Source organism: Gobio gobio, assembly GCF_949357685.1.
Source record: "Gobio gobio genome assembly, chromosome: 16".
In the NCBI taxonomy this organism is placed as follows: Eukaryota; Metazoa; Chordata; class Actinopteri; order Cypriniformes; family Gobionidae; genus Gobio; species Gobio gobio.
Window position 1 is genome coordinate 2,542,535 of NC_137109.1, and position 13,370 is coordinate 2,555,904.

The window sequence follows — 13,370 nt, forward strand, 5'->3', positions numbered from 1 at the left end:
GAGTTCTAGGGACTAGAACGCATTGGTTGGGGAGGATGTCACGGGGTGACCAGGGCCGGAACCTTTGTTGCACGGGAGTTGTTGTTATGCGGGAACACTTCCGGTGCAACACCAGGCCGGTTCCAGGCTCCCGAACAGGCCGGAAGTGCAGCGAGAGCTGATCGAACGGCATCACCGGCACGTGTGAGAGGAAAACCCCAACTGATTATCGGGGCATGAGAAACATAAAAGACGCTAACATTATAGAGAGAGGAGAAAAAGAGAGTGGAACAGCGAAGGAGGGTGGGGGAAAAGAGGAAGAAACAGCGGGAGCCGCAGTAAAAGCGCAAAGGAAGGACTGGGGACTGAGGAAGCAGGATTTTTCCAACTAATTAGCTAACTTGCTGTGGCATGAATGTTACATGAGGAAGATAAGTGGCGTGGAGATGATGGTGCAATAGAGTCCTGTTTTATGTCAGCGTATGAAGATTCCATTTATCAAGGTGTCCATCTGAGCCCGAATACTGCCTTATTCATTGTGAAGTTTGGAGTGATTTGCAGTGCTGAGTTGATATTTTCACGTGTGGAGTTGAGTATGTTTACAGTGTACACACGAGTGTGGGACCTCGGCAGGTTGTTCGGGCGACTGAGTGGATAAAAACCCTTACGCACATCAGAACTGCTGAATTGAGTTCATCTCCTGCTGAATCCCAGTCCTGTGAGTACGAAATACAGAGTTAATGCTGACATCCTCGTCTGGTCCGCGTCTGTGCTGAAGCACATCAGAACTGCTAAATTGAGTCTCCCTCCTCGTGAAGTCCAGTCCTGTGAGTACGAAATACAGAGTTAATGCTGACATCCTCGTCTGTCCCCCGTCTGTCCTGAAGCACATCAGAACTGCTGAATTGAATCTCCCTCCTCGTGAAGTCCAGTCCTGTGAGTACGAAATACAGAGTTAATGCTGATATCCTCGTCTGTTCCCTGTCTGTGCTGAAGCACATCAGAGCTGCTGAATGGAGTTCATCTCCTGCTGAAACCCAGTCCTGTGAGTACGAAATACAGAGTTAATGCTGATATCCTCGTCTGTTCCCTGTCGGTGCTGAAGCACATCAGAGCTGCTGAATTTAGTTAATCTCCTGCTGAAACCCAGTCCTGTGAGTATGAATACAGAGTTAATGTTGACATCCTCGTCTGTTCTCTGTTTGTGCTGAAGCACATCAGAGCTGCTGAATGGAGTTCATCTCCTGCTGGAACCCAGTCCTGTGAGTACGAAATATAGAGTTAATGCTGACATCCTCGTCTGTTCCCTGTCTGTGTTGAAGCACATCAGAACTGCTGAATTGAGTCCCCCTCCTCATGAAATCCAGTCCTGTGGATGGGAAGAACAGAGCCGACGTGTGTAGGAGAGACACAGGAAGAGACTGCTTGATTTTAAGAGACATTCCTTTAATAAATAAGTTTCAATTGTGCATCCTGTTGTCCAACCTCTTCTGTCCCGCGGGGTAGCTCCTCATGGTGGTGTGGTGGTTCGGGGTGTCGGTGGTCTGGCTTTGCGCCATCAGCCCACCCCGGCCTGTGACAGTAACACTTTAGAATAATGGTCCGTCATTAATAGGTAACTATGCAGGAAGTAATGCAGGACTAATGAGTAGTACTACATTAACACTTCAGCTACTACTATTAACTAATATAGAAACAAGCTTAACTAATCAGTAAGTAATATCAAATGTAGAACTAAGATAGTTCCTTATTAGGTAATCAATAATTACTGAAGGGGATTGGCATCACTAAGAACTGATAGGTAACACTATGACAAATTATAAAGAATTACTAATTAATTACTAATCACAACATTAACATATCTGAGATGTGAGAAATTGTCTTTTTTTACTCTCAATGTGGTCATAAAATGCAACACTAATTACTCAAGTGTTACCTAGTCACTATGCAGGAACTACTCGTGACCTGGACCATTATTTTAAAGTGAAAAAACAACTTTTTCACTTTAAAATAATGGTCCAGATCACTAGTTGTTCCTGTATAGTGACTAGAGCCGCGTTTCCACCGAAATTACCCGGAACAATTTGTACCAGGAACTTTTTGTACAGGAACTACCATGACCTGCTACTGTCTCCATTTCCACTGCGGTCTAAAGTACCGTGAAGATTAGGCAAATTAGTCCGGTGATGTAGGACTGCGCGCGGCTACTCCTCCCAGTCAGCGACAGACAGTAATAATTTTTGCGCGACACTGTCTGCAACAATAACAAGTATGGAGGAGATGCAAGCAGCGCTGCTTTTGCTGGTTATGTATTGGTTTACTAAAGAGGTCATTAACAAAACTGCGGAAAGGAGACGAGCACTGATACTAAAGCGTATTCTGAGAGCGTGTACGTCTGACAACGTATGTTATTATCAGCTATTACGGACATTGACCGTGTGATTGCTGAGACGAACGCGCACCATCGGACAGAAAGAGCAAGACTGATATTTACTGAACGCAGAACGATCCTCACAAAAGACTTTTAAAAATGCCGGTTGAAATAAAATGCTGCGTTAGCTCAACCAATCAGCATGTTCAGCGCCCAAGTCCCACCCCCGAAAGTTCCCGAACTTTGAAAAAGTACTACCTCGGGAGCAGGGCCGTTTGGAGGGGGAAATATTTACCCGGAACTTCATTTAGACCCCGGTTCCTGCGGTCGAAACACACCGAGTACCAGCCCAAAGTTCCTAGTTCCTGGGGAAAGTTCCTGCGGTGGAAACGCAGCTTAGGTAAACCTTGAGTAATTAGTAATGCATTTTATGAATTTATTCTAAGTAAAAAAGATGATAGTTTACGTCTGGGACACACAATAATGTTCTTTATAATTTGTCAGTTAGTTAATAGTTATTAATGAGGCTAATCTCATTCAGTAAGTATTGATTACTTAAAGGGTTAGTTAACCCAAAAATGAAAATTCTGTCATTAATTACTTATCCTCATGTCGTTCGACACCCGTAAGACCTCCGTTCATCTTCGGAACACAAATTAAGATATTTTAGTTGAAATCCGATGGCTTATAAAATAACTTTTAAGAAGCGACGAGAATAGTTTTTGTGCGCAAAAAAAACCTAAATAATGACTTATATAGTGATGACCGATTTCAAAACACAGCATCTTGAAGCTTCGAAGCGTTGTGAATCAGTGAGTTGATTCAGCGGTTTGGATAGCCAATGTCATGTGATTTCAGCAATTTGACGGTTTGTCACGCTATCCGAATCATGATTTGACTTGCTGATTCATAACGCTTCGAAGCTTCATGATGCAGTGTTTTGAAATCGGTCATCACTATATAAATCGTTATTTAGGGGTTTTTTTGCGCACAAAAACCTACCCCTTTTAATCTTTTTTCTATATTAGTTAATAGTAGTAGCTGAAGTGTTAATGTAGTACTACTCATTAGTCCTGCATTACTTCCTGCATAGTTACCTATTAATGACGGACCATTATTCTAAAGTGTTACCCACAGCATTGTGCAGCCGTGTAAACTCTGATCAGAGGCACAGACGCCGCTGCTTCCGTGGCTTGCCGTTTGTAGCCTATATTAGTCAAATGTCGTAATGATGAAAAATTATAAAAAAAAGAAAGAAAGTTTAATTACAATTATTATAAAGTCATTATCGAGTCATGTGGTTCGAGACTGGTTTAATTTAGAGTAGGCCTAGTTGTTCTCAAGTCAAGTAGCCTAATTTTCTTCATTTATTAGAAATCTTTAAATTCGTAAGTGCGGTCACGTATCTCCCTGTTAAAGTGTGGAAGGTGAGATAATCATACGATTTGCTTCGGCATCTTGCTTGCAATATAACTTGTGTAGGCTATCGCCCAGGAAAAAACCCTGCTTGTGTTATTATGTAGCTAGTATTACATTCAGCCACACAGATCGTTGTAATAATTTGCATTATCTTGGTCTATGCTCTAACAGCAAACCTGGTCTATCCTAATACTGAAAGACGGAACCAAAATCTAGCGCTGCAACAATCGCTAATTGGGGAAAAAAAAGAAATCTTACAGTGGGGGCACACTGGGGGGCCAATCAGTTTTCAGGGGGGGCAAGTGCCCCCATGGCCCCTCCCCTGTATACGCCCCTGCCTGTAGGCATAATAGGCCAAATATAACTTTAAAAAAAAAAAAAAAAAAAAAATATTTCTATTTGGCCATCTTAAGTTATATTGTGCTTTGTTTGTATAATGTCTGCTGGAATGCTAAAAATGTTCAGTGTTAAATACATATTTTTAAATTACATAATTTTGTAATTTTTTTGTAATTTAGTTTAAAAGCAAGACAAAATAGTAAAAAAGCTCATTTATGCAATTATGAAAAAATTATAAAATCGCGTTCAGCTTCGGCCAATAATTTTCATTTCGGTGCATCCCTACTTAAAATGGAGTAAAACAAAAAGGCAGAGAACTTTAATAATGGCCACACAATAAAAGTCCACACAAAGGTCCCATTGAAAAGCTGTGGAAGGACCTGAAATGTCCAATTCATGCTGGAAAACCTAGTGGGACAAACTGGCCATAATTCCTCCACAGTAAAACATTCAAACAACTACAGGAAGTGTTTAGTCCAGACCATCTGCAAGATTAGTGATAACTACCAGATCTCGCCCTCCTTTCTGAGTCAGGTTCACCAGCTCTAACAGACTGATCTGAATTCTGACTCTAAACTAGTGCCATAACTAGAGCTGTGCGATTCAACGAAATCATAAGACACTGTTTCTCTGTAATACTGCATCCACTCAGACTGAAGACAGAAAGAGAAAATGACTCAAATCCATGTTAAGTTCATGTGTGAGTTAAAGGACAACTCCAGTGAAAAATTAACCTAGGGGTAATTAACACATGGTGACCAAGTAGATCGTTCTCTGGGATGCGTTTTCATGAAAATAGAATGTAAAGAGTTTTATCTCTAAAAACAGATTAGCTTATAACGCTAGTATATGGGGCATATAATAAGTCAAATTAAATTGCTAGTTAATACCACTAACAATGCTCAAAATAGCCTCACACTAACACGGTAGCATAATGAGGGTCCCTACGTGCAAACCGAAGCATTGAGAACTTTGTATGTGTACAAACAGTTTAATAAGAAGATACTTTATAAAGACAGTACATTACGCGTATACAGACAGGAGCCATCTTGGAAAACAGTCTTGACAAGTCGAGCCAAGAACGCTGTGCTAAGTGATGAACTGTGACTTGGAATCTCCTATCGACCAGCTCACTTAGCACAGCATTCGTGGCTCGATTCGCTCGATTTAATTTTACTTATTATATGCCCCATATACTAGCGTTATAAGCTAGTCTGTTTTTAGAGATAAAACTCTTTACATTCGATTTTCATGAAAACGCATCCCAGAGAACGATCTACTCGGTAACCATGTGTTATTTACCCCTAGGTTCATTTTTCACCGGAGTTGTCCTTTAAATGCATCATTAATAAACGCCATACAGTAAATAATACACCAGCAAAATCATGGAAACTTAATGATATGATCAAACCAAGACAGGAGCATTTGAGTTCACTAGTTACAATCCAAGTCTGTTCTCACTTCTGTATTGTTTCAAAGCAAAGATTTGTCAGATTTCAGCATATGAAACTATTTATAGCCACAGTTTCAAATGCTTCAAAGTTTAATGCTCTTCTACTGATACACATAACAAGCCGTTAACTAATAGTATTTCTGAATCTTTCTTCAGATGGAGAAACACCAGAAAGTGCAGAGCTATAAAGTATTTGACTTGAGTCCAGTTGCCTTAAAATAAACTAAACAGTGAACTGTAATCACACTGGCCCTCATTTATCAAAAGTGCATACACCAAATTTCTAGCGTACACCTGGCGTACACCCAAAACCACAGTGACGTTGAGATTTTTCAATATGGACGTTGGCGTACAGCACGCTCAAATCCTACGCCAGCTCAGGAGGGGGTGTACGCACGTTTTGAGTTAGTGCGAAAATGCGCAGAAAAACAATTCCTAACACCACAAAACGCACTGACAAAGATATGCTATATTATGACCCACTGTAAAAAAACAACAACAACAACTAAAGCCCTATTCACACGGGATAAGTAGGCTATTATCTGGGGACCTCGTGTGATTTAGAAATTACTCCCCCACATCTGAATTTTGCGTGGCGCATTCGCACGGGATAAGCAAAGCCTGTGATTTTACTCGAATTTACTGACTTATCTCCCGGATATGATGTCAAGACTTGTAAATGTTTTTTCGTTATATATATATAGCTGTAAGAAATTATAAACAGTTGTATCGATATCATTTTGAGTGCTTTATAGTAATACAAATCATTTCGTTCAGTTCGAGAACAGAAGCAATTAAAAACTGAACTGAGCAATATAATAAAAATATTCGGCGGAAGATTCAGTTTCAAAGCTAAATGTAAAAGTGCCCATTTAAGCGAGTTGTCATTGTACTGTTCTGTTTTTGTGTTTTTCATTAAGAATAATATTAAACACACCATTCAAGCAATTTACTCCCAAATTGGTGCTCATTCTAAAGTGAAAGTATAATCCGTGCGGCCGCACGGGAATTCATAATGGTGCGCATTATATGCAGCCGTGCTCCATTCTTCGTGAAAGATAAAGATAGAAATGCGCACAGGAAACAACCTTGCAAAAATGATATACAATCCGCCTAATCCCGGCCAAATCACAGAGATGCCGATTCGCACGGGACTAATATTATCACAGGACCTCGGTGTTTGGCGAAATATGGTAGGTAATTTGCGGGGGAATTTTTACTTTACAAATTACAGACATGGCCGATTCGGACGGGATTAAGATCACAGACATTCTCTGCAGTTATTACAAATCACCAGAGGTCCCCACATAATACTAATCCCGTGCGAATAGGGATATAGTAATTATAAACTTCAGTGTTTATTTTTGAGCAACATGGACTTCAATGTTTAATTTGTGTGACTTTACCAAAGCATTTGATTTTTAGGCATATGTATTCCTCCAGTTGTGAGCCTGTGTGCTTTACCTGACATTTCAGGGTTAGGCCCAGCAGCTGCGCACAGACTGGGACTGAAAATAATTCAGACTGACAAAATAATAAAAATGACATTTTTCTTCTTTTAAATAATAATAATAATAATAATAATAATAATAAAATAATAATAATAATGACATTCTTCTTCTAAATAACAATAAGCGTCATTAATAATAAAAATCATAATAATAATAATAAGAAGAAGAATCTTACAAATTGTCATGCAATTATTAATGTGAATGAATGGTACTCCACATCACATCACAATCACTATTGTACACCCCAATACATGTGACGTGATACGAAATTAAATGCTAATGGTTTCAAAACACGTGCTGTAAAATAATGCATTGTGATAGGTAATTTCTCATCCAAACAGCTATTTAAACTGGATTTCCACCGTACACCATATTTTGTTTTTGTGGGCGCCTTTAATCCCACTCTTTAAACTCCCAAATAAAACAATTTTGTTTTTTTCCACTGGTGGTGTTGGTCTCGTTCTCCACGTAGGAGAAGTTTCGCTTCTTTGCCGTCTTCCGTGTGTCCATGGCGTAAAATGAGGGCGTGGGGGAGGCAGAGGCTTGAATATATAGGGGCGTGTTATTCTAATGACGATCGTTTTTAGCCGCGGCATTTATCAAGGGCAGGTATTGCGTACACCTGGATTTCAGAGGTGCGCACAGCTTCATAAATCAGGCGGTGAGAGGAGTGTAAGCATAATCTTACAGCAACATATACACCCGTTTCTACGCAAGATTGATAAATGAGGGCCACTGTAACTGTACAGTATAATGATACTAACTGTAGTTTCTCCAGCTGTGATTGTGGGTTCATCAGTAGATCACTGAGGTTTCTCACTCCAGAGTCTCCTAGTTTATTCCAGCTCAGGTCCAGCTCTCTCAGGTGCGATGGGTTTGATTTCAGAGCTGAAGTCACAGCAGAACAACCTTTATCTGTCATATCACAGCAGCTTAACCTACATTAGCAGAGAGAGAGAGAGAGAGAGAGAGAGAGAGAGAGAGAGAGAGAGAGAGAGAGAGAGAGAGAGAGAGAGAGAGAGAGAGAGAGAGAGAGAGAGAGAGAGAGAATTTTGGAATAAGGCTGTAACTTTGGACTAAAGCTGTAAACAAACATTTTAAAAAGTGAAGCGCTGTGAATACTTTCCGGATGTACTGTATCTTACATGCTCACAGCAGTGTGTCTGTGTATCTATTAGCAATAGCAAGTACATATTTGCTCTGCAGCAGCAGATGCAATAATCAACAGCAGCATTAGCGTAGCAGAACTAGTCTGCCAAGACCAAATACCAAAATTACGCTGCCAGAATCAAAAACATGCTAAAACCTATTCTGAGAGTTGTCATGATTGAAATATATTTAAAAGTAAAGAACATCTAAAAATATCTTCTGTTGAATCACAACTAGAGGTTGACCGATAGTGGATTTTACATTTAAAATGTATACTGGATAAAAAAACATAAGTAAAACAGTGCTGAACTTTATAACAAGAAATAAAAAACAGTACTGATTCATGAAAATGTGCTAAATTAAAAACATATGAATATTAAAATAAGAAGTTCTAACAGAACAAATTCTTCAGAAAATAATTTAAACATTAAAATATTACAGGTCAAATTTGTTTCTTTATCTATAACCTAGAAACATGCATGTACATATCATAGGTAACACTATGCAAGTCCCTATGCAACAAGGATGTGTTCGCTTACATGAACTATATGCATTATGCAAAATTTTTTATAGCATTTAATATGAGCACTATTGTACCTTGATCATTCATGTTAGTTCATAGTGCATAACCAAGGTTACCAGATAAAATAAAAATTCAAACTCAATTTAATGTTGAAAATAACATACTAACAATAAACAATACTTCCACAGCATTTATTAACCTTAGTTAAAGGGTTAGTTCACCCAAAAATGAAAATTCTGTCATTAATTACTTACCCTCATGTCGTTCGACACCCGTCAGACCTCCGTTCATCTTCGGAACAGAAATGAAGATATTTTAGTGTAAATCTGATGGCTCTGAAAGGCCTCCATTGGCTCAATGGTACATTACACTCTCAAGACCCTTACAAGGTACTAAAGACGTCGTTACAAAGTCCATCTCACTACAGTGGTTCTAAAATAACTTTATGAATCGGCGACAATAGTTTTTTTGCGTAAAAACTCCCCTAAATAACGACTTACATAGTGATGACGATTTCAAAACACGGCCTCATGAAGCTTCGAAGCGTTATGAATCAGTGAGCCGAATGATGATTCGGATCGCGTGTCAAACCACCAAACTGCTGAAATTTGGCGATTCAAACCGCTGATTCAACACGCTGATTCATAATGCTTCGAAGCTTCATGAGGCCGTGTTTTGAAATCGTCATCACTATGTAAGTCGTTATTTAGGGTTTTTTTGCGCAAAAAACTATTGTCGCCGATTCATAAAGTTATTTTAGAACCACTGTAGTGAGATGGACTTCGTAATGACGTCTTTAGTACCTTTTAAGTGTCTTGAGAGTGTAACGTGCATTGTACCAATGGAGGCCTTTCAGAGCCATCAGATTTCAACTAAAATATCTTCATTTCTGTTCCGAAGATGAATGGAGGTCTGACGGGTGTCGAACCACATGAGGGTAAGTAATTAATGACAGAATTTTCATTTTTGGGTGAACTAACCCTTTAATGTTACAAATGGAATCTTATTGCAGTGTTACAATTTCATACAAATCTAAACAGTCTGCTTTATTAGAAGGAGATTATCTAATACAAAACAAATGCGTTTCTGCTTTATATTTCTGTCAGCAGCATGACGATACAGTTTGCTTTCTCACAATTTAATATGTGCAACATTTGGGTCGGACTTGTGTGTGTTTTTAATCACATTGTTTTAACTGCCTGAGGTACTGCTAATTTTTTAACGTCCTCTCAGCCTCGTCGACAAACATTCACACTGCTGTTCTTTACCTGTTAATGCAGCATCTAATCAAGAAATGAATTACTTTATAATGATTTGGCAACAAGTACTGTAGTGTTCAGTATTCATACCGTTTCGTTGTCTGTGTTTTAAACGCACATCTGATGTGTTAGCGCTCTCTGTGCAGCGTGTGCTTTCCGTGCAGCGAGCAGACTCACGTGTGAATGTAAATACAAGCCGTCAGTGAGGGTTTTTTTTTCACCTCTAGAGGCCGCCCTCGTGTTATATACTGCCAGAGACCTTCTCAGAGCTCTTGTACTGTGTAATGACAGCGCACCCTTCTCAGCCGCTCCAGCAACGAACGCATCACAGAAAAACTATCGGTGTGGATTTTTGCCGATAACCGATTGTCCCACCAATCAACTATCGGTGCTGATTAATCGGCAAAAAACGATGAATCGGTCGACCTCTAATCACAACTTACCTCAGTATCTCCAATTTACACGTTATATTCTTCAGTCCAGAGCAGAGTAGCTTCACTCCTGAATCCTGCAGATTATTATTGTTCATGTTCAGCTCTTTCAGATTGGTATCCGATCCAAGAACTGTAGCCAGAGCTGAACAGCTTTTGTCTGTAAAGTTACAATCATTTAGCCTACAAGACATAAATTACATCACAGAATTAGGTGTAACATTTTTATATACAAATATTAAATGTATTTCTGCCTTAAATTATTGCATTGTTTATTAATACATTGTTAGCTAACCGTGTATATGTTCTAATCTGAAATCCATAACTTGCACACAGTCTCCTCTGATAACAAATCACTCTAAATTGTAATGTAGATGCATGCATTTTCTGTAAAGCTGCTTTGAAATGATACGTATTGTGAAAAGCACTATACAAATAAATGTGAATTGAATACTTTGCATTCTTTTATATATTTATATATTTTAATATTTATTATATATTTTTATATTTCTTAAAATGTTTTATATATAGAAAAACAATTAACGCAGCATTCGTTTTTTTGCTTTTAAACCATTCAAGCACGACAAGACAAAGAGAACTCGCCTGTAAATGTCCTGACACACACACGACACACAGAAAGAAGTGTGCCAGTATCGAGTTCTCTTTCACGCTTGAACAAACAATAAAAAAACGGAATTATGCCAAAATGTCTGTTTTGTCTAGTGTTAACTTCGTTTACAAAAATATGATGAAAAATGTTTGTTGACGACCTTTATTTCTATGACTAAGTCGAGACGAGATGACACAAACGTCCTTAAATGATAACTATGACTATATCAACATGCAATATCATTAACTAAAATGTAGTTTAGAGCAGGGGTTTTCAAACTTCATCATGTCAATGACCTCCAAATATGATAAACCTTGTATGAGGGACCCCCTTCCTAAAATCCATCTATATATTTGTATGTATGAAAAAACATAGAGATAAATAGTAGGCTAAGTTAGAGTAAGACATTATAAATATAACATATTGTTTCGAAAACTTAAATTGGCTATACTTAATGTTGGATGTATAAACCCGAAGAAGAACATTTTTCAATTAAAACTTATTTTTATAAGCAACTTTCACAATAAATGTATGTAAGCAGCGTCCGTACTGCGTTAAGGATACTGCCTTAAGGATACTGCCTTACAATCCCAGTGAGCAAGATAAAGGAGACTATAGTGAGCAAAACTCACTAGAAAGATACAAAGCAAATATATACAATTCTGGAAAATGGCCATACCGCAATAAAGGAGATAAATATTTAGAAATAAAACGGGTAGAATGTTCGGTAGACTTTATTCATTTTTGCTTTGTCTTTTTATTCTCTAAAATTTTCTGGGGACCCCTTAGAACCTTCTGGAGGACTCCTGGGGGTCCCCGGACTCCAGTTTGAAAACCCCTGGTTTAGAGAATAAAAACATGACCAAAATCACTTTGTTTTTTGTTGGGGGAAAACAAAGGAGCGTTTGAGCGTTCATGCTTGCGGTTGCCAGATTTAAATTATTGTAAATCCCCCAATCAGCGCTTTTCTATCCAGGGTTTTCTTAAATGTTGCAATCTGACAACCATGATTTTTGTGCACACAAGCTCTGCTATCAAAGCTTCTCAGTGATGAACTGTAATTTCCAAGCAGGGATCTCTTGATTATTTGTGATTACTCTGTGTGACATTTTGCTGTTGTTTTAATAGAAAAACATTAAATTAATGTGAAATTTCACGGTTTTAAATTTCTAGATAAGTTTCTTATTTTTCCATTAAGCCTATGTGATAAATATCCTATAAAAAATAATTAAACTAGATGAGGTAAAATAAACCATGCGTATAGGTCAACATTCCATTGAGTTGTGTTTATAGGTGAAAGTGCAACAATAAATATATTTCTCAAATTACAACAATAGTTGTAAATTATAATTTTGCGCAAATTAATCTAGATTATCAGTGCAGTGTGACGAAAATGTGAAAATTTTCATTGATGAAACCTAGACTAAAATGCTCAGACATTTAATCGACTAAAACGTGACTAAACAAAAAAAGGACACGGTTGACTAAATATGATAAAATCTAAAAAGCACATTTAAACAGGACTAAGACGAGACTAATTTAAAGAATAGCTGACGAAATTAACACTAGTTTTGTCTAATCTATATTTAAGATATAATTAATGCAGTTAAGACTGTAAAGTGTTTGAAATTCAATTTCTGTACATTTCCTACCTGTTAGACAGGAAGCCCACAGGTAAATATGACATTTATAATAATTGATTTATGTGAAGATTGTTTTAAGTTCAATTAAATAAATAAAAAAATGTAAAGCCAAATAAAAGCCTAAACAATTAAATTATACTGTAATGTTGAATGTCAATCATTAATGTTTAAAAAAATTATTTTCATAGAGACATCAGTGTTAGAGTCAGTGATACAGGCCTTCATTCATAATAAGATGCAATTACAACAAATACTGATCTTTCTTGGTTTAACTCATTTCTATCTAGACGCACTCAGAGTATTCGATTAAAATGTTTTAAATCAAGAACCTCTAGTCACCACTGGTGTTCCCCAGGGTTCTGTCTTGGGTCCACTTCATTTCATTATTTATGTGCTTCCGCTTGGTTATACTTATTTATGGTATTCATTTAATCAATTTCTCTTGTGGTACCTCAGATTCGACTAACTACCATGGGTGCCAGATCTTTTACTTAGTAACTCGGACGCTTTTAATTGCAATTAATCCAAGGGTGAGCTACACTGAATCAAAAATAATATATTGGAAATGCTAGTTTTTGTCAGTGACAAATTTGCTAGATAAAATGAAGCGTGCTTGAATAAAAATATTTTTTGTTCCGATTTATAGCTCAGATGACAATGATACATTAGTCTTGAGGTGGAGA

At 37.8% G+C, this 13,370-nt stretch overlaps 1 protein-coding gene across 4 annotated transcripts in view; it reads right to left on the bottom strand.

Annotated features, from left to right (window-relative positions):
- The window catches only part of LOC307139807 (NACHT, LRR and PYD domains-containing protein 12-like), a 129,326-nt gene that overhangs the window by 94,014 nt on the left and 21,942 nt on the right, over nucleotides 1-13,370 (bottom strand). For all 4 annotated transcript variants that reach the window (XM_079838909.1, XM_079838907.1, XM_079838910.1 and 1 more), the window contains 2 exons: nucleotides 10,447-10,617; nucleotides 7,837-8,010 (listed from right to left, as the gene is read on the bottom strand). In XM_079838909.1, coding sequence (XP_079695035.1) covers nucleotides 7,837-8,010; nucleotides 10,447-10,617 — 345 coding nt within the window. The remainder of the gene's footprint in view (nucleotides 1-7,836; nucleotides 8,011-10,446; nucleotides 10,618-13,370) is intronic.